The following is a 23022-nucleotide window of genomic DNA, read 5'->3' on the forward strand; positions in this document are numbered from 1 at the left end:
GACGTAGGGATGGACTATGATGTTATAGAGGTTGGGTGGTTGACAGAACACCACTTTAAGAGGGGTCGGATGTTGGCCTGGCTATTGAGACCACTTCCTATCTGAAGGCTCCATCCACACCTCCATATTAAGCCCATCAACCAACACCAACACCTACATTTCAACAGCTATTATCCCTTCCACACCAAAAAATCCATCCCATCTGGGGACAGTGTATATACAATGATGAGAACTCCCTTGTACAGTATGCTGAAGGTCTCACAAAGGGCTTTACAGACATGTACTATCCTGGTGAAAAAGTCCATGAACAGATCTCCCATGTCATTTTGCACATACACTCTACCCTCCTTCCACCTCCAAAAACTAGCTGCAAAGGAGCCCCTCCCCCCCTCCCTTTTTCACCCATTATCACCCTGCACTTTAGCAACTGAATCACATCCTTTGTCAGGGCTCTTATTACCTGTCCTGATTACCTGATCATCATGCCCTTAAATGAGGGACATTCTACTCAAGATTCTTCCCACCCTTCTTAAAGGATGTTCAATTGCAGACCCAACCCCATAACATCTTAGTCCATCCGTATGCCATTTCCATTCCCAATCTCTTGACACAGGGATCATGTCCTTTAAGCAGCGTCTGAGAAGGTACAAGTGGGTAGAGGTTCGCTAGTTATCAGGAGCCCCAATGTTTTTCGTGTTATGTAGCCCTGTAGAAAGATAGCTTTCAGGGCTGGAAAGAAAGCCATTGTGCATTCGGTATGTCTGCCAGGTTGCACATCCGAAATATGTAGGTGGCCTTGCCTGAGGGTATCGATTGTGCAGGGTGCAGTCGTCTCCAAGTTGTGGCTCATGTTGGCACTAATGGTGACTGTCGCATGCTTTCTGAGGTCATTCTCAGTTTGTGCAGTAGCTGGCAGAGATGGTGAAGGCTACCAGCCTCGCATGCAGTGTGCAAGCAGAGCTCTTAGTTTGCAGTATTGTTCCCAGCATTGATTGGAGTCCTTTGGTTTGGAGCCGAATGGGATAGCATAAAGGAAAGAGCTACTCAGGTAGCAGAGCACTTGTGGAGCACTCTTTTTTTTAACACTCACATGTCAATACGCAGAAAGGGAAGCCAGACCTTGTTCAGAGTAAAGATGCTTTGACTGCCAAAATGTTATCAGTAAATTGTTAAAGTATTCATAACAAAGTTCTAAAATTTACTGCCCTCCAGGAAAGCTCATGCATTCAAATTATTGTTGGGACTGAAAGCTGGCTGAAACCCAAAGTATTAATCTCTGAAATGTTTAGCGAGTTCAACATATATCAGAAAGGCAGATTATATGCCACAGAAGGGGAAACTGTTCATTGCAGTTGACAAAAATATTGTGTGTATTGAGTTTGACATTGCGTGTGATCGTGAAGTTATATGGTTCCATATAACAGATCCAGGTGAAACCAAGTTAATTGTTGGATGTTTTTACGAGCCACCAGGTTTCGTTGTGACAATTCTAGAGTCATTCAAAGAAAGTCTACAGTTAGTAGCATGTAAATACCCAGATAATGCCATAATGCCGTATTAGTTGGAGCCGACATTAACCTACCGAGTATAGACTGGGATGTCTATGGATTCATTGTATTGGGGGGAGGGGGGGGGGAGAGGCTACAGACACATAGTCTTAAAGTCTTGTGAAGTACTTGCGAACACATTTTCTGAACTATCTTGGCAGCTAGTTCGGCAGCTCACATGCAGTGGAAATATCTTAGACCTTGTAGCTACAAAAGGGCCGGACAGCGTCATTGTAGAGACAGGGGTTAGTGGTCATGGTCTCATTATAGCACACGTAGTTACCAAAGTTAATAAATCAGTCAAGAAGCCTAGGAGAGTGTCTCTGCTAGAAAGAACAGATAAGCATTGTTAGCACGTTACTTAGACAGTGAATTGACATCATCTACGTCTAGTAATATGGACATAGAGGAATTATGGGCAAAGCTTAAACAGATTGTAAATTGCAGTCTGGAAAACAATGTGCGTAGGAAGTGGATTAAGGACAGAAAAGAGCCGCCATGCTTAACAACAAAATTCAGAAAATGCTGAGGAAAGAAAGAAACTGCAAATGATGACAGGCAAAGGTTAGTAGAGATAAGTGTGCCTGTGAAAAGATCTATGCGTGAAGCATACAACCACCACCACCATCATATGTTAGCAAAAGATCTGGCCGAGAACCTGAGAAAATTGTGGTACTATGTAAAATTGCTAAGTGGGTCTAAGGATTCGTCCAGTTCTTCATTGACCATTGTGATGTGACAGTTGAAGATAGCAAAACAAAAGCAGAATTTTTAAATTTTGCATTCAAGAAATTGTTCGTGCAGGAGAGTCATACAAACATACCATCATTTCACCAGCGAACAGACTCCCATATGGATAACATAGTAATAAGCTTCCCTGGCGAAGTGAAGCAGCTGAAAGAGTTGAAAACAAATAAGTCAACAAATCTGTAGAGAATCCCAGTTTGGTTTTATAGAGAGTGCTCTTAGGCATTGGCCCTTTACTTAGCTTGCATTTATTGCAAATCTCTCAACCAGTGCAAGTCCCAAGTGACTAGGAAAAAGTTCAGGTTACCCCTGTGTATAAGAAGGGTTAAAGAATGGACTCACAAAGTTAGAGATCAATAATACTAACACCTGTTTGCTACAGAATTCTTGAACATAATCTCAGTTCAAATATAATAAATTTTCTTGAGACTGATAAGCTTCTGTCCATGAATCAGCATGGTTTTAGAAATCATTGCTCTTCTGAAACTCAACTTACTCTTTTTAACATATTATGTAGCTACAGTATATAATATACTGCAAACTATAGAAGAAGAGCAAGAGACAAATTCCATATTTCAGGATTTCTGCAAAGGCGTGATACAGTTCCTCACTGTAGACTGTTAACAAAGGTATGAGTGTACGGAGCAGGCTCCCGGTTGTGTGAATGGTTCAAACACATCTTAAGTAATAGAACCCAATAGGTTGTCCTCAATGGCGAGTGTTCATCAGAGACAAGGGTATTGTCTGAAGTGTGCCAGGGAAGTGTGATAGAACCATTGTTATTTTATGTAAATGATCTGGTGGCAGGGTAAGCAGCTGTTTGCTGATGATGCTGTGGTGTGTGGGAAGGTGTCATTGTAGAGTGGCTGTTGGAGGATGCAAGATGACTTAGACAAAATTTCTAGTTGCTGTGATGAATGGCAGCTAGTTCTAAACATAGAAAAATGTGAGTTAAGGTAAACGAGTAGGAAAAACAGACCTGTGATGTTTGGATACAGCATTAGTAGCAACCTGCATGGAACAATCATGTTGGTTAAATATGTGGACATTACATTGCAAAAAAATGGTAAGAGCATGTGAAGATTGTGGTAGGGAAGGTGAATGGTCGATTTCAGTTTATTGGGAGAATTATGGGAAATTGTGGTTCATCCATAAAGCAGACTACTTATAGTATGCCAATGTGACCTATTCTTGAGTACTGCTCGAGAGCTTGAGATCCATACCAGGTTAGAATAAAGCAAGACATTGAAGAAATTCATAGGCAGGTTGCTAGTTTTGTTAGTTCGAAACAACACGCAAGTGTTTAAGAAGATGCTTCAGGGACTCAAATGGGAACCCCTGGAGGGAAGGTGCTGTTCTTCTCAAGAACCACTATGGAGAAAATTTAGAGAACTTGCATATGAAGCTGATTGCAGAACGATTCTGCTACTGCCAACATACATTCTGCTTAAGGACAATGAAGATAAGATAGAAGAAATTAGGGCTCATAGGGAGAAATGTAGCCACTTGTTTTTCCCTCACTCTATTTGCGAGTGGAACAGGAAGCCATTCTGGCCCATTCAGTATCCATCTGGTCTCTTGTACTACTCTCCCCCAGTGGAACTGTAATGGTTACTATTGTCAGCTTCTGGAATTGGAACTCTTCTTTCACTCTACTCTGTAGCTTGTGTTGTGGATACTTACTCACCAACTCTTCGTGGTTTCCAAGCATTCTGCTGGAACCATATTGGCCCTTTACGAGCTTTTGGTGGTGTCTGTATGTTGGTCCTGATGAACATTGTTAGTTCTTGGGATCCTATTCATACTATGGTTGAAGTGGTGGCTGTTCAGATCCATTTAGACTCTGCGGTAACAATAAGCAATGTTTATCTCCACAGACTGGCTGTCTATAGTTCCTTCTCTTCTTGCCCTCCTTAGACAACTCCCTCCCCCTGTCATTCTACTTGGGGTTTTTACAGCCATAACTCACTGTGGGGTTGTACTGTGACCACTTACTGCGGCAGAATTGTTGAAGACTTGCTGACAGGGCTTCATCTGTGCCTCCTCCACAAAGGAGCCCCCACACACTTCGGTGTGGCACATGGCACTTTCTTGGCCTTCCAACTGTAGCCCTGGATTCCTCCCCTCCATTCAACCATTCAACACAGAGCCCATGATGATTTGTGTGACATTTTTTGATCCTCATTTCTTTTCTTCAGCATCACTTGCCTAGACACCTTCCCAGGTAGGCATTTATTAATGCAGATTGGGATATCTTTTCCTTGTCTGCCATCCCAACCACTCCATCACACAATGGCACTGATGAGTCCATAAGGAGTTTGACCGATGCCATCCTTTTGGCAGCTGTTTTGACAGTTACTTCTTCCTTGCATTCTCCCTAGTGGAAGACTGTCCCTTGGTGGAACCGCCTGCGTCCATCTCTTGACCAGCTCCTGGCCTTTAAACGGTTTCATGCCCGGGCCCATTATCTTCCTAAAACCAGAAACAGCTCATGTTCTGTTATTACCAAGCAACAAACCTAGGAACCAACACAACTGGATACAGATTACAAGTATACACAACATTTATTACCAGATACCCAGAATTAAAATTTTTAACAGAACGACGACTAGCTGATCAGATCCGTGTAATAATAAAAAATAACAGGATACCCCAGTCAGAATTACAAAACATCAAACAACAAGTACAACAAATACTGGAACAAAATAATGTGCAATCAGAAGAAGAAGAAAATACAGTAATGGACTCAAACATCCCAGAGCAAACAAGCAAAGAACAACACGCATCAATTAAACAGTCAGAGGAAAACGAAATCTTAAGACAGCCACCAGAACAAGCACAAATAGAACACGAAGTGACACACATGTTAGATATAGAAGAAAAATTTCAGCTGACATATATAGAGTACAAAGACACAAATACAGACATTAGACCATTCTTGCATAGACCACCAAATAACCCACAAGTCAACACAACAATAACAACTATTAACACAATCATACATAACAAAATAAATGAAAACACAACTATGGAAGAGTTACAACTACTAGTTTATATAGGAGCACTCACTACACAAAATATACACACTAGGCAGAGATCAGAACCAACCAACACACAGAAGAAACCCACAAAACCAGCATGGCAACACAGGCTACAGATCAGAATAGAAAAACTGAGAAAAGACATCGGACAGCTAACACAATTTATAAGAAATGAAATGTCAGAAAAAAAACGAAAAAGGTTAGGTAAAATCTCACAACAAGAAGTGATAGAGCAATTAGATGAAAAGAAGCAGAAATTACAAGCATTGGCCAAACGACTTAGAAGACAAAAAAAGTGAAAATAGAAGGAAACAAAACCAAACATTCAACACAAACCAAAAGAAATTTTACCAGACAATAGATAACACACACATTAAAATAGACAATCCACCAAACATAACAGACATGGAACACTTCTGGAGCAACATATGGTCAAACCCGGTACAACATAACAGGCAGGCACGGTGGATACAAGCAGAAACAGATACGTACAAGATGATACCACAAATTCCTGAAGTGATAATTTTGCAACATGAAGTCACCCAAGCAATTAATTCTACTCACAATTGGAAAGCCCCTGGAAAAGATAAAACAGCAAATTTCTGGCTAAGGAAATTCACCTTAACACATTCACATCTAGCTAAATTATTTAACAGTTACGTTGCAGACCCATACACATTCCCTGATACACTTACACATGGAATAACTCATCTGAAACCTAAAGATCAGGCAGACACAGCAAACCCAGCAAAATATCGCCCCATAACATGCCTACCAACAATATACAAAATATTAACTTCAGTCATTACACAGAAATTAATGACACATACAACACAGAACAAAATTATAAATGAAGAACAAAAAGGCCGTTGCAAAGGAGCACGAGGATGTAAAGAGCAACTGATAATAGATGCGGAGGTGACATATCAAGCTAAAACTAAACAAAGGTCGCTACACTATGCATACATTGATTACCAAAAAGCTTTTGATAGTGTACCCCACTCATGGTTACTACAAATATTGGAAATATACAAAGTAGATCCTAAATTGATACAGTTCCTAAACATAGTAATGAAAAATTGGAAAACCACACTTAATATCCAAACAAATTCAAATAATATCACATCACAGCCAATACAGATTAAGCGTGGAATATACCAAGGAGACTCATTAAGTCGTTTCTGGTTCTGCCTTGCTCTGAACCCACTATCCAACATGCTAAATAATACAAATTATGGATACAATCACTGGAACATACCCACACAAAATCACATATCTGCTATACATGGATGATCTAAAACTACTGACAGCAACAAATCAACAACTCAACCAATTACTAAAGGTAACAGAAGTATTCAGCAATGATATAAATGTGGCTTTTGGAACAGACAAATGTAAGAAAAATAGCATAGTCAAGGGAAAACACACGAAACAAGAAGATTATATATTGGATAACCACAGCGACTGCATAGAAGCGATGGAAAAAACAGATGCCTATAAATATCTAGGATACAGACAAAAAATAGGAATAGATAATACAAATATTAAAGAAGAACTAAAAGAAAAATATAGACAAAGACTAACAAAAATACTGAAAACAGAATTGACAGCAAGAAACAAGACAAAAGCTATAAATACTTATGCTATACCAATATTGACCTACTCATTTGGAGTAGTGAAATGGAGTAACGCAGACCTAGAAGCACTCAATACACTTACACGATCACAATGCCGCAAATATAGAATACATCACATACATTCAGCAACTGAAAGATTCACATTAAGCAGAAAGGAAGGAGGAAGGGGATTTATCGACATAAAAAAACCTACATTATGGACAGGTAAACAATTTAAGAAAATTCTTTACAGAACGAGCAGAAACTAGCAAAATACACAAAGCAATCACTCATATAAATACATCGGCTACACCACTGCAATTTCATAACCACTTCTACAACCCTTTAGATCACATAACATCAACAGCTACGAAGAAAGTAAATTGGAAAAAGAAAACACTACATGGCAAGCACCCATATCATCTAACACAGCCACACATCGATCAAGACGCATCCAACATATGGCTAAGAAAACGCAATATATACAGTGAGACGGAAGGATTCATGATTGCAATACAGGATCAAACAATAAACACCAGATATTACAGCAAGCATATTATTAAAGATCCCAATACCATAACAGATAAGTGCAGACTTTGCAAACAACAAATAGAAAGAGTAGATCACATCACAAGTGGATGTACAATACTAGCAAATACAGAGTACCCCAGAAGACATGACAATGTAGCAAAAATAATACATCAACAGCTTGCCTTACAACATAAACTTATAAAACAACATGTTCCCACAAACGAGTATGCACCACAAAATGTGCTGGAGAACGATGGATACAAATTATACTGGAACAGAACCATTATAACAGATAAAACAACACCACATAACAAACTTGACATCATACTCACCAATAAAAAGAAGAAATTAACACAACTAATGGAAATATCCATACCCAATACAACAATTATACAGAAGAAAACAGGAGAAAAAATTGAAAAATACATCCAACTGGCTGAGGAAGTCAAGGAAATGTGGCATCAGGATAAAGTTGACATTATACCAATTATACTATGAACTACAGGAGTCATACCACACAATATCCACCAGTACATCAATGCAATACAGCTACATCCAAACTTATATATACAACTACAGAAATCCGTAATTATTGACACTTGTTCAATTACCCAAAAGTTCCTAAATGCAATGTAACATATACCGTACAGTTGAAAGGAAGTCACGCTTGATCAAGGTCCTCATCACCTTCCATTTTTAACCAGACATAACGTCTGAGACAAGAAAGAAATAATAATAATAATCTATTGCTGAGCATTTTGCTTATCGTTTCACCCAAGTCTCCGCATCAGTCCACTATCTGCCTGCTTTCCGTCTTCTCAAACATCATCACAAATGTCCCCCCTGTATCTTTCGTTCTATGCCACCTAGAGCCGTATAACGCCCTGTTTAACAATTTGGAATTTGCCAGCGCCCTTCCTGTCTACACTGACACCGCTCCTGGACCGGAATGGATACACAACCAGATGTTTCAGCACTTATCGAGGGCTAGCCAGTGTCATGTACTTGCACTTTTTAACCATTGCTGGAGCGAGGGGGGAATTTCCCTTGCCAATGGCAAGAAAGTGTCATTATTCCAGTTTTGAAATAGAGTAAACCACCTATTCAGATGGACAGCTATTATCTGATCAGTTTAACCAATGCCCTCTCCAAGTTACTCGAAAGTATGGTGAGTCTAATTCTGTATTGGATCCTTGAATCCCAGGACATTTTCGCTTCAGCCCAGAGTTGTTTTTGCTGAGTGACTCTCCTACACGTAGTTTAGACCATGTGGAGTTTGCCATCTGAAAGGTTTTTGCCCAGCATCAACACCTTGTTGCAGATCTTTTCAATCTGCATAAAGCATATGGTACCACGTAGCACAATCACATCCTTGTCACCTTACACGAATTGGCCTCTGTGGTCTGTTCCCAATTTGTATCCAGAACTTACTTTCATGTCTCACTTTTCAGGTATAGGTTGGTGCCTCCTGTAGCACATCCCATCTGCGGGAGAATGGGGTACGCATGGTTCTGTTTTGAGTGTCCCCAATTTTAGTGGCTATCAAAGGTCTGGTGGTGATCGTGTGACCTACAGTATCCCCCACTATGTATGCTGATAATTTTCGCATTTATTTTTGTTTGACTGCGATATATGTTGCTGAATGCAGACTCCAGGGAGCAACAGACTGAGCACAATCTTAGGCTTTCTCTCATGGATTCCATTTTTCAGCTGACAAGTCTTGCGTTACGCATTTCTGTCATCACCGTACAGTCCACCCCCCACCAGAACCTGTGCCTTCTTGGCCAGTCCCTCTTTCCTCAATGTGGTGGACTCGCATCATTTTTCAGGACATGTCTTTGATGCCTAGTTGACATGGCTTCTCCATCTTCCACTGCTAAAGCAGGCACAACCCGATGCTTATCTACATCTTAGCAACACCAACTGTGGTGCAGACTGCGCTGCCCGAATACTGCTTTACACAACATTGGTCCAGTCTCATCTAGATTATGGATATCTTAAGTTTGGCTCGACATCACCTTCAATTTTACAGGTGCTGGATCCACTATGCCATTGTGGAGTATGACTGGCAACTGGTGCCTTTCGGACTAGCCCATAATGAACCTCCCAGCAGAGGCAAGGGTTCCACTGTTGCAACTACTGTTACTGCAACGGTTGATCATTTATGTGCTACACAACCACTGCGCCCTGGAGCACCCAAACTACTGTCTCCTCTTTACAGATATGGAGATCCACCACCCACAATGCTGGCCCAGATTGGGGTTACATTCGCCAGCTGCATACAGTTCCTTTTTTTTTTTCTGCACTCTAGCCCTCTCCTCTACCACCTGTTCTCCGGGCCCACTCCCATACACCTCTGTGGTGCAGCCCCTGTCCACAGCTTGGTCTTGCCCTATCACAAGTTTCAAAAGACACAGTTCATCCTGAGGCTCTTCACTGCCAATTCTCCATTCTTGGCATGTTTCAGAAGTCAGTATATACTGATGATGACTTAATGGTTGCCCGGTCATGCTGTCTTTGCTTACATGCTTGTGGGATGTAATGAACTCCACTCCTTGCCAGATGGCTGCAGTATTTTCACTGCAGAGTTAGTAGCCATCTCTTGTGCTCTTGAGTATAACCATTCCTGCATCAGAGTGTTCTTCCTCATCTGTGCAAATCTATGAGCAGTTTACAAGCTCTTGACCAATGTTAAACTTATCATCCCTTGATTGATTATCCAGAATTTCCTACTTGCCCTTGAGCAATTTGGATGTTTGGTCTCTCTTGGTGGTCATGTTGGGATTCCCGGAAATGAACTCACTGACATGCTGGCCCAATTGGCCACCTTTTGAGATCGGTTTTCTGGAATCAGATCTTTGCTCAGTATTATGCTGTCAAGTTCTAAGGATTTCGATACAGAACAGTGTAATTGGACTTTGCCAAACAAACTACATGTGGCAAAGGAGACCACAAATTTGTGGAGGTCCTCCATATGGGCCTCTCACAAGGTCTCCACTGTCCTTTGCCAGCTCCACATTGGCCATACTTGACTGACTTGTGGTCATCTCCTCCATCATGAGGGACCACCCCACTGTCGTCGTATTGCACATTTGATGGTGGTCCTCATTTTGCTGGACTGTCCTAACCTAGTCATCCTGAGGCAGACCCTTAATCATCCTGAATTGCTACTACCTGGTGTTAGCGGATGATGCATCAGCAGCTGACCTGGTTTTACTGTCTATTTGCGAAGGGGTTTTTGCCATCTCTCTAAGGGAGGGCACCTCAGCCTTGTCAGCCCATTGAGGGGTTGGCAGGACGCCCCGTTGCCTCATCTGCTCCCGAACGGGCAGCGGCAGTCTGGGTGTGGTGGTCCGCCCCAGCCCTCGCCATACTGGAACAGCCGTGGTACATGAAACTGTACAGTATCCTGGAGACGAGGCTGGCAGGAAACACAAATAAGTGAACTGAAGTCTGGCTTCAATAGCAGGAAGTGGACATCGCTGAGTTGAAGATATTCCAATGGGCCATGTTCTCACCATAAAATGATGATAAAATTTGAACATTTTGCCTTCTGTTGATTTTCCCTTTACACAGTAATAATTTTATTTTCATACTGTTGTTTGTTAATCATTTTATATGCTTTTATAAGGTTTAATGTGTACTTGTGCTTCACTTGTTGTAGAATTTATTACAGTTTGCGTGTACGCTAGCACTCCCATTTTGTATATAGGCGCATTCATTGCCCTTGAAATCATCAATCTGGTGGTTGTTATAAATACTGCGTATGATGTGGAATTTGATAGTTAATCGTTTGCCACTCATCGCACATAAAGTATATTTTTAACGATATCAGTCGGTTTTATTGTTTATCTAGCAAAGTTATGTTGGGGCTCTTAAGCTTAACTGTTTTACATAGCTGTTCTAACAAACTTGTTTTACTTCTGCTGTTCACTCGTTGTGTATTCGTTTTTTACATACCTGCTGGTCTGCCGCTTGCAGCTCGAAATCCATCTGTCATATATATGTCATTGTGTCTCCGATAAACTCTCTGTATTTTAAAGTCATTCCTAGACAAGAAATAGCAACGAATCCAGATTTCATAAAATTGGGAAATTTGCAGGGAGTTTTAGAGTGTTCTGTGCACTCAAATCAGGAATAAAGAGCAGTAAGACTTCACAACTTGAGCATGTTGTAATAGTCTGTCTACCACTCACAGCTCGAAATCCATGTGTCATAAGAATCCGCTTCGTGTCGCTGTCGGAAGTGTATGTGGTTCAGAGGTCTTATAAAGTTGCTTGTACTCTACAGTGAGAAGAGTTTTTCCCTATATCTTCCCAGCACTGGCTGATGCAAGTGACTTGTGTGTGTCACGTAATGCATCTGTGAAAGATGAAGGCTTGAGAGCGCTGCTGACAGCTTTTGGAGTTAAATGCACAAATTCATACACAGAAAGAAATGTACATATGAAACCAATCTTACAACATTGTTGCTGCTTGTCATTATACATTGTGAGAATTGTGGAACACTTTTTGATTTTTCTTTATTTGACATTGTCTTGTCTTTCCACTGACTAATCCAAAACCTCATGTTTTGACATGTTGCCTATTAGCTTCTGCCTCAGGATCTTTGGTCAACAGTTGTTTGATGATTTTCGTGTCATTTCGCCAGTGTGAGTGGCATCTGTTTCAAACGTTCATTCTCCACTGTCGGTGTCGGTGGAGGACGACTCTTCGATAATGCCAACTACTCAGTTGTTTGATGATTTTCGTGTCATTTCGCCAGTGTGAGTGGCATCTGTTTCAAACGTTCATTCTCCACTGTCGGTGTCGGTGGAGGACGACTCTTCGATAATGCCAACTACTCATGTTTCCAAGATGTCAGAATAATCGTTAAGTAAACATCAAGCAAAGATCTTGAGGCATAAGGCAACAACGGTAAACATCAAGCAAAGATCTTGAGGCATAAGGCAACAACTGATACATCGGCAACTGACCACATAAACATTAACAGTTTCATACATGTTCTTTTACAGTAGTTCTAATTTTTTGTTATGATGATTGATGGTAAATAAATGTATTCTTCCACACATATATTAAGTAATCACTGTAACATAATAATCTTACTTATCATTCAGGTCAACTGAACCTACCAGTTCTGGACGTTGTCGTCATACAGTTACGTAATGCGGCATGGTGTGTGTTGCCATACATGCACAAACAGAAGGGAACAGAGCACTAGCAGTAATTCTGTTGTCTATATATTAGTTTAATAACTGTATAATGTAGTGACACACTAATCTGTAGGACAACTGAAGGTCTAGGTTAGCTTGGGAAGTGACAAGGTGATTACAGTTTGGTGTAACCAATGAATTTAAATAAAAAATCTTAAATATTGTTACATTCTGATCTGTAGAATGTTCAGAGATGTACGAGGGCAGTTCAATAAGTAATGCAACACATTTTTTTTCTCGGCCAATTTTAGTTGAAAAAACCGGAAATTTCTTGTGGAATATTTTCAAACATTCCCGCTTCGTCTCGTATAGTTTCATTGACTTCCGACAGGTGGCAGCGCTGTACGGAGCTGTTAAAATGGCGTCTGTAACGGATGTGCGTTGGAAACAACGGGCAGTGATCGAGTTTCTTTTGGCGGAAAACCAGGGCATCTCAGATATTCATAGGCGCTTGCAGAATGTCTGCGGTGATCTGGCAGTGGACAAAAGCACGGTGAGTCGTTGGGTAAAGCGTGTGTCATCATCGCCGCAAGGTCAAGCAAGACTGACTGATGTGCCGCGTGCGGGCCGGCTGTGCACAGCTGTGACTCCTGCAATGGCGGAGCGTGCGAACACACTCGTTCGAGATGATCGACGGATCACCATCAAACAACTCAGTGCTCAACTTGACATCTCTGTTGGTAGTGCTGTCACAATTGTTCACCAGTTGGGATATTCAAAGGTTTGTTCCCGCTGGGTCCCTCGTTGTCTAACCGAACACCATAAAGAGCAAAGGAGAACCATCTGTGGCGGAATTGCTTGCTCGTCATGTGGCTGAGGGTGACAATTTCTTGTCAAAGATCGTTACAGGCGATGAAACATGGGTTCATCACTTCGAACCTGAAACAAAACGGCAATCAATGGAGTGGCGCCACGCCACTCCCCTACCAAGAAAAAGTTTAAAGCCATACCCTCAGCCGGTAAAGTAATGGTTACAGTCTTCTGGGACGCTGAAGGGGTTACTCTGTTCGATGTCCTTCCCCACGGTCAAACGATCAACTCTGAAGTGTATTGTGCTACTCTTAAGAAATTGAAGAAACGACTTCAGCGTGTTCGTAGGCACAAAAATCTGAACGAACTTCTCCTTCTTCATGACAACGCAAGACCTCACACAAGTCTTCACACCCGAGAGGAGCTCACAAAACTTCAGTGGACTGTTCTTCCTCATGCACCGTACAGCCCCGATCTCGCACAGTCGGATTTCCATATGTTTGGCCCAATGAAGGACGCAGTCCGTGGGAGGAACTACGCGGATGATGAAGAAGTTATTGATGCAGTACGACGTTGGCTCCGACATCGACCAGTGGAATGGTACCGTGCAGGCATACAGGCCCTCATTTCAAGGTGGCATAAGGCCGTAGCATTGAATGGAGATTACGTTGAAAAATAGTGTTGTGTAGCTAAAAGATTGGGGAATAACCTGGTGTATTTCAATGCTGAATAAAACAACCCCTGTTTCAGAAAAAAATGTGTTGCATTACTTATTGAACTGCCCTCGTAAATTAAGGTGAAAGGGGTCAGTTAGGTTGAATTGGTGTAGCAGTATCAAACACTTCAGTTTGTAATGAACATAAACAGCCTCAACCCCAAGAAACCGCTATTTTTGTGGTAACCAATTTCTGTCAGTTAGTGACCATCTTCAGACCTAATACCATGGTGGTAGATGGTGGTGGAGAATGGAAAAGAAGTTCTGGAGTCCATGAACAACTGCTCAGTTTAATCCATAACACTTGCTCTGTTCTCCGCCACCACCTACCATCATGGTATGAGGTCTGAAGATGGTCAGTAACTGACCAAAACCGGTAACCACAAAAATGAAGGTTTCTTGTGGTCGAGTCTGTTTATGTTCATTTTAAAGTGCTAAGAATAGCCATTGTTCTCTACGAGAAATGTTCTCAAAAATTACTTCAGTTTATCCTATCTTTCTCACATGCTTTCTAATTTGTGAGAAGTTCTTTTGCATTATAATAATGCTGCAAGGTAACTACTAGGAAGGTAATTTTCCTGATTTGTAACTGCTCAACAAGTTTTGAATGAAGAAATTTTGGCAGTAATTTCTTTATCTGCCTTTCTTCTTCACTGCAGATATCAGGAAATACTGCTTGCAACAGTTTCCACCTGTTGTGTGGTCTGCCCACTCTGTCTGCCACAACATTTATAATCTTTCACTGTTTCTTTCTTTCCAGTTGGTCGCTCTATCTGAAACACTTTCGATGCATACTTTCATTGAGGCTTTATACCTGTAGTTTTCTTAGTGTTTCATTTGTAATCCTTCTTGTTCTTGTATACCATTTCACTCTAAGAAATCTCATATATACTCTTCTTTTAAAATTTGAGTGTGAGGACTTCCATTACTGATGTTGCCATACGCACTATATTTCTGAAGTATTTTGTAGTTTTCCAAAGATTAAAATTGATTTTTTAATTATTGAGCATTTTGGCTACAGTATTAAGTCTTTTTGAATACCGTAAATCTATAACATTGTTCTACTTCTGTTGTTTCATTATTGATTGTAATCTTTGATATTTTTTATCCTTGTCCATTAAAGACCATTACTTTCATCTTCATGCAGGAAATTTTCACGTTTTCCCTTCGTCATGCAGTTCATAATGATTCCAGAGTCTAGACGTTAGCTATCTCTTGTGCTCCTGCTTTTCGTGACACCTCAGCTTTTTCCTTTTTACCCGTATCAAAAGCTTTGATAATGTCCATGTTTATTCATTCATTAACTGCCCATTGGATCATGCACAGGACAGTCTACTTGTAGTTGAATGAGCATTCCCATTCCTGAGACTTGGGTTCTTCACTGCTCAGCAGTTCCATTATTCTATTTCATTTTCACCATGCAAGTGTTGTGTATCATTTCAGGCTGAATCCAAAAACACTCACCCCTCTTCAGTTGTCTTGCTAATTATTGAATTATTAATTTCATGTGTGTCTCATTTGTAGTCATTTGTGTTGCTTGTTTACCAAAGACAAATTTTATTTTCAGGTCTGCACACCAGTATGACACAGAATGAGCAGCAGCCCAAATTTTCAGTCAAGGCTGGAGTCACCACAGAATGATTTTTTCAATTACTTTAGGTGCTGCATGCGGTGGTTGCCATGCTTGCAGAGCAGGCGCCAGGTGCATCCATCTGCAAGCAATCTGGTGGAAAATAAATTCATCGTTTTAAGCACGCAAAAATTGATTAGAGTTATCCATATGGACTATGAGTCAAAAATTCCACCCATCAGAGACAGCCTTACAGGCAATGTCAGCCAGCCAACTGCTACAAATTCGAGGAACTGCTCTAAAATATTATCACCTGACATTGAGTGCAGTGATTATAAAAGGAGAAGCCATTCAATGATATCCAATACTTCAGAGCAGTCATCAGAGGATTATTGGTTCACTCATTGGAGTAGACCGGCTAAACCGATGGATAGTTGTAACTGTTCTTTTAGAACATCATGGCGCTCCTCACTAAGAGATTCCAGATTTTCAGATATCCAGAATGCACTATCTGAAGTAAAAGAATGTCTCTACTCTCCTCAAGAGGAAACTAACACTCAAGTGATCCAGCCAACTACAGTACATAGTTTTGCTAACAACCTTGTAGAAAAAATTTTAGTTGACGTTATAGATCATTTGGCAAGTGATGAGTCAAAGAACGGTATTGCTGCAAAGACTAACAGAGCATTTAATATTAATTCCACTCTTCATAAAGATGAGTTTAACTTTAGTACAAAAGATCTGAAGTTTTCTTCAAATGGTTGTGTGCAGAATGGAAGAGGTGTTTTGAATCCGTCTTTTGCTGATCACCCTTCTGATCCAGTCGTTGCAGCGTGCAGTGATATAATTGGATTGGAAGACATTAATTTTAAAGTAAATCGATCAGAGCGACTTCAGCCTAACTTCATCAGTTTAAATAAGTCAGCAAAAAACATATTTGAGACAAGGGATTGTTCCAGCGAATCTGTAGAACTGAAAATTACTGACGCTGAAAAATCGTTGAGTAACAAAGTAAAGGCAGTTGAGCAGACTGGTTCTCCAACTGGCAACAAAGTACAACCCCTAGTTGAAGAACCCCCTGTTATCACTAGAACAGCACACTCTAAGTGTCATCAGAAATGCACCCACAGCAAAAACAATAAAAGACTGGTGAGTATTGATTAATATTGCCTACTTTTTTGTACTTTATTAAAGTTAAATCACACATATAGAAAAGATTGAGGCTCATTTAATTTAAAATCACCCAAAAGTAAGAAATCTTGTTGCCCTCGTGTCGTAAATGTTTGTGAAAGATTTGTGTGAGAAAGTAAATACCACAATGAAAGAAGTGTAAAATATTTTTTTCAGATTATTTTTGATCAAAAGTACAATCAGTGTCAGTCTGAAAAGTGTCATTTTCACAAACTGGCCTCGGTAGGAGAAGTGAGTCAAAATTATGTAACCACTATAACTTCTTTATTTATAACTCGGTTTCATTAAGTGTGGCATCATGGAAAGATAAAATGGTCAACCATGACATAAAATTATTAAAATTCTAGAGTTATGGGTACAAATGTTTACAAATCAGTAATGAAAGATGAAAGTCATCTCTACAGATTATTTTTATTTATTGCCAAATTTCAGAAATTTTTTTCGCCAAAACCACAAGTTCTAATATCTTAATTTTTGTTTCACATAATCCCTATTATCATACTTTTCAGTATAAAAAATATAAGGATGTTTGTTCTCTTTAGTGATTTAAGACTGAAAGAACACAAATGTATATGTATATTCATTTCCTATTGTGCTTTGTAGAACAAACGAGCTTTGAGGGCACAAAACAACTTTCATAACATTCTAAAAAGAGTTCATTCTTTCAAACAAGCTTTCACTGGGGAATATTGTGTCTGATCCAAAACTATATAAATGATTTGTGCATGTGCTTGTGGCAGGGAAAGTCATTAAAATGTTTTGAAAAAGGGATGCAGCAAACGTCAGCATGTGGCCACGAATGAACTGAGGAAAGTGCACTTGGTTTCATGAATTTCTCTTTTGCATCTCTTGTCTTCACAGGTCTACAGAATTTTTCCAAGCTGCCGTTGGTTATCATAGATACGTACGACAAACTTTTCTTCTTTAATAGTGACAGAGGTGGTGTTTTGAAGCCCAAGATAAATTTGTATGAATTTAGTCAGTGATGGATAACACTGCATCAGTAAACTGCTTTCACTTTGTGGTTTGTAAAGAATATTAACTTTTGTCCCAGGAATGGTAGAACCAGCTTCATACTGTTTTTGTAACATACTTGGGTATTTTATCTCCTTTGTCATTAAATGAAATGTTTTTGCTCTTGGAACATGAGTTTTGGCAAATGTAAACAGATCTTTTGAACTTAAAATGTGATTGCCACATAGATTCTGTAAATGTGTTCTTCTTGCTAAATGTTTAATAATACTAACAACTCCATCATGTGCATTTTTGCCATGACTAGTGGCAAGAAATTTACATTCTGCAGTCACCCCATCATTTTGCTTGTGGTGGCACAAAATTTATATGTGCTTAAAGTTTTTGTGTTGTGCAAAGCTGCCATCACTGAAGTAAATAACAGGTTGGATGTGTGGTATTTGTTTCAGTATATAGGTGATACTGGTTTTTTGGAAAACTTAGAATGTGTTTATATCGCGCTGCAAGCAATCCAGGAGGAATATTGACAATGTAGGAAGACTGATTGCTACTGATTATAAAGAGGACATGCCATGTTGGAGACAGGCACAATTAAGACATCACATATAGCTTTCGGCCACAGCCTTTGTTAGTAAACAGGAGACACACACACACACACACACACACACACACACACACACACACACACACACACACACACACAAAGTAAGCACACCTCATGCACACACGACCACCAACTCTGGTGTCGCGGGCCGGAATGCAACATTACACATCCCAGGGATGCAAGCAACAATCTGGAGGAAGTGAGGAAGGGGAAGGGATAGTGTTTGGGTGGGGAAGGAGACTAACACTGTCTGGTGAAGTGTGCAGGGTCCAGGCTGCTAACAGGTGCAGGGGATCTCAAGTTGATTCTATATTTCTAGATTTCCGGAAAGCTTTTGACACCGTTCCTCACAAGCGACTTCTAATCAAGCTGCGGGCCTATGAGGTATCGTTTCAGTTGTGCGACTGGATTCATGATTTCCTGTCAGGAAGATCGCAGTTCATAGTAATAGACGGCAAATTGTCGAGTAAAACTGAAGTGATATCAGGTGTTCCCCAGGGAAGTGTCCTGGGACCTCTGCTGTTCCTGATCTATATAAATGACCTGGGTGACAATCTGAGCAGTTCTCTTAGGTTGTTCGCAGATGATGCTGTAATTTACCATCTAGTAAGGTCATCCGAAGACCAGTATCAGTTGCAAAGCGATTTAGAAAAGATTGCTGTATGGTGTGGCAGGTGGCAGTTGACGCTAAATAACGAAAAGTGTGAGGTGATCCACATGAGTTCCAAAAGAAATCCGTTGGAATTTGATTACTCAATAAATAGTACAATTCTCAATGCTGTCAATTCAACTAAGTACCTGGGTGTTAAAATTATGAACAACTTCAGTTGGAAAGACCACATAGATAATATTGTGGGGAAGGCGAGCCAAAGGTTGCGTTTCATTGGCAGGACACTTAGAAGATGCAACAAGTCCACTAAAGAGACAGCTTACACTACACTCGTTCGTCCTCTGTTAGAATATTGCTGCGCGGTGTGGGATCCTTACCAAGTGGGATTGACGGAGGACATCGAAAGGGTGCAAAAAAGGGCAGCTCATTTTGTATTATCACGTAATAGGGGGGAGAGAGTGTGGCAGATATGATACGCGAGTTGGGATGGAAGTCATTAAAGCAAAGACGTTTTTCGTCGCGGCAAGATCTATTTATGAAATTTCAGTCACCAACTTTCTCTTCCGAATGCGAAAATATTTTGTTGAGCCCAAGTTACATAGGTAGGAATGATCATCAAAATAAAATAAGAGAAATCAGAGCTCGAACAGAAAGGTTTAGGTGTTCGTTTTTACCATGCGCTGTTCGGGAGTGGAATGGTAGGGAGATAGTATGATTGTGGTTCGATGAACCCTCTGCCAAGCACTTAAATGTGAATTGCAAAGTAATCCTGTAGATGTAGATGTAGATGAGGCAGTTGTGGGGCAGAGAGGTGGGATAAAAAAGAGCAAAAGAGGAGAGGAGCAGGGAAAGACAGGCGGATGTGTTGACGGAGGCTGCAAATAAACAGGGTGGGAGATGGGAGATGAAAATTAGGAAGAGATGGGAAAGGACTCAACCTACAGTAGTATACTGTTTCCACACCCTCCACCCAACAGTTTCCACTCTCTCTGTTATATCATCTCCTCTCTATTCTTATCACCCACCCTGTTTATTTGCACCCCTCTCCCAACACATCCGTGTGTGTGTGTGTGTGTGTGTGTGTGTGTGTGTGTGTGTGTGTGTGTTTCTTTTTTTTTTTTTTTTCTTTTCTTTTTTTTTCTTTTCTTTTTTTTTCTGATGAAGGCTTTTGCTGAAGATTAAATGTGTCTTTTAATTGTGCCTATCTGCAACTTGATGTGTCTTCTTAATGGCAAGTAGCAATCTGTCTTTCCCTACATTGTTGTTCTTATACAGTACAATCCTTTTCATGATATTGTTACATTCCATCCTGGAATTTCCAATCTTATACAACACAGTGACATTGACTTAATGGAATCCTATGTTTTATAGTAGACAACGAAAGGATGAAGGATGACTTGAATGTTCTGCCAGAGAAATCCTGACACAGACATGTCTATTTCCTTCAGAATCCACTGCAATGATGCAGGAAATATCAGGGAGTTTTCTTTGCTTGATTAAGTAATGGGTCTGAGATTTCGATATGTAACAATGTTGTGTCGAGGTTTTAAGTTCTGGGATGAAATACTCGAAAAATTCATTGATGTTCTCCATTAATGTGTCCAGTGTAGGTCAATCAGTTTGCGGTCTATGCTTGAAAATTAAATTTTTAGCATCTTGCAAGAATTCTAGCTCTAGCAAAAAATTGTGCAGTTTGTATTCTTCAAGACACGGAGAACAGCAATGCCGCATATGCCCCTCATTTTCCAGATTGTAAACAAGTCTCTATAAAAGTTAAGAGTATGGTTCTTTTACACAACCAACATGCTTCAGTAGTTTTAATTTTGGTGGTAAATGAACACGCATAAGTTACGTTATGCATTCCACAATTTTTGTAGTAACACATTCTTTTGGGCAATCTTCGTAAAATCAGTTTTATGGAAGCATATTTTTCTTTGAAAGCTAATTACACTTATTTCAGATTATTGAAAATGAATGTTTCGCTCTTATAAAATTTTTTGCCGCTTTCTGAAGGAATGGATAGTGTGTTTTTTTATAATCAGAAATTCGACTTATCATCATACTAAAAAGTCGGCACATGGGTTTCCACATCCTTACATATTCTGTTTCCCACATTGTAGGTTTCTTTTGACAAACAGCCATCTTCAGCCTTGATTTCTTTATCACATATTCCATAGCATTTTCTTTCCCCTATGAGGTTGGTGCTAAAGTAAGTATTTGCAGTTCTTCTTTAACAGAGCTTCTCAAAATTTTTGCATTAAAGTATTACAGTCTGTGCAGTCAGGACGGCCATTTTCTTGAGACATTATTCACTGGAACATGTTGCACTTTCGATGTTGCTTGCTGGAATTGTAATGCTAAGCAACAAGACCTGGATCGAATGTTTCTGGATGCCTGTCTTGTGTTTTTTTTAATATACAACATTAAATGGTGAACTTTCAAGTAAGTCACAATGTTCATTAAGTTTTTGAGAAATGTAGATGGATCTGGTCTGTATTCTGGATTGTTAGCTTCACATTCAGCCATGTAGCTATGTAATGTGAGATGTCACATGGCCTTATGGCATGTTACACAAGTCTTAGTATCTGGGAGAAGTCCAAGACTTTTTTATTTCCTTCCAAAGGTTAAAGAAACAATTTTCAAAGAGTTCTTCAAAGTTTTTTTGCCATGCTTCTTGAAAGGGGCAAATCAAATCGTTGTCTTCAAATGTTCCCAAATAGAGCCCTTTATGAGAAGAACAGACATTGTCACCATTTTCACAGATACTTCTTAGCTTCAGTAATTCAATATCAGTTTGATTCAGACTTCACACATCTATTAAATCAATCTCTTTACTACTGCTACTTTTCTTCTGACATGCCTCTGCTGTCACAGAACTTATAGAACATACTCTTTCCCATAATGAATTCTAAATGAAGTGTGTATGATGCAGAAAAGAACTGAATAATTTAAACTTTTTCTGACACAATTATGAAAAAATTGTATGGGGGAAAGGCTAGAGAGTGCATGACTACTTTATGTGATCTCTAGCACTGATGTTAGGGAACAAATAAGATTTTGTGACATAGTGGAAATCTCCATGTAGCATGCTCTGAATAAGAACAACTATAAAACTGCTACAATTCACAACAGTCACACTTCTTTCACCTGCTAAAACTAAAGTATTACTTTCAAATAACTTATCAGACAGAAGAGACACTGACATAGAAAGCACAAAATCAAAACACTGAAAAGTTCTCTAGAGATAAAAAAATCACATACACACAAAAAACTAACAATCACACGGTCTGTGTTGGCTGCGAGTTGCTGCCAGATCGAATTTTTCAGAACATGGGCATTGAGCGCCATGAATTACTGTTAAACTGAATTTTTCACTTTTGTTTCATGTATTATCGTTGTTTAGCTGTATGAAGCAACAATCATTAGAGCTTTGTTGAAAAACTATGAGGTCTAGCAAAAAAGGAAAAACACCATTCCGATTTTTTTTATATTGAAAAACATGTTAACAATCATTATATGAAACAAAAATTAAGATGGTGAAACTTGTGATTTTTTTTTTTTTTTTTTTTTTTTTTTTTTGGGGGGGGGGTTATTTCTTGAAAATTGCAAATAAAAAACTGTCTTCATAAGTGGCATTCATTTCAGATCTGTTTGTAAATATTGGTATGCATAATTCCAGTACTTTAATAATTCTATTTCATAGTTATTTCCTCTAAATTTCCAATGACAGCAAATTGAATGAAAATGGTTCATAAATAAAAAAAGTTATATTTGTATTCATCTGGGCCCACTGTATCGTACATGTTGTGTAACAACATTATATATGATGCTATGAAATCTAGTTGGTGCTGTGTTGGATTGTTATATTTAATTGCAATAGGCCTATTTCGGCATGATTGCCAACATCAGATGATAC

The 23022-nt window shown here is 39.7% G+C and overlaps 1 protein-coding gene across 1 annotated transcript in view; it reads left to right on the forward strand.

The window, feature by feature from the left end:
* LOC124615453 overlaps positions 1-23022 on the forward strand; it is a 103390-nt gene that overhangs the window by 4245 nt on the left and 76123 nt on the right. The window contains exon 2 of the mRNA XM_047143354.1: positions 15727-16878. Within this exon, the coding sequence (XP_046999310.1) occupies positions 15751-16878 (1128 nt within the window). The 5' untranslated portion in view covers positions 15727-15750. The remainder of the gene's footprint in view (positions 1-15726; positions 16879-23022) is intronic.

This window comes from Schistocerca americana, chromosome 5 (assembly GCF_021461395.2).
Source record: "Schistocerca americana isolate TAMUIC-IGC-003095 chromosome 5, iqSchAmer2.1, whole genome shotgun sequence".
Classification (NCBI taxonomy): Eukaryota; Metazoa; Arthropoda; class Insecta; order Orthoptera; family Acrididae; genus Schistocerca; species Schistocerca americana.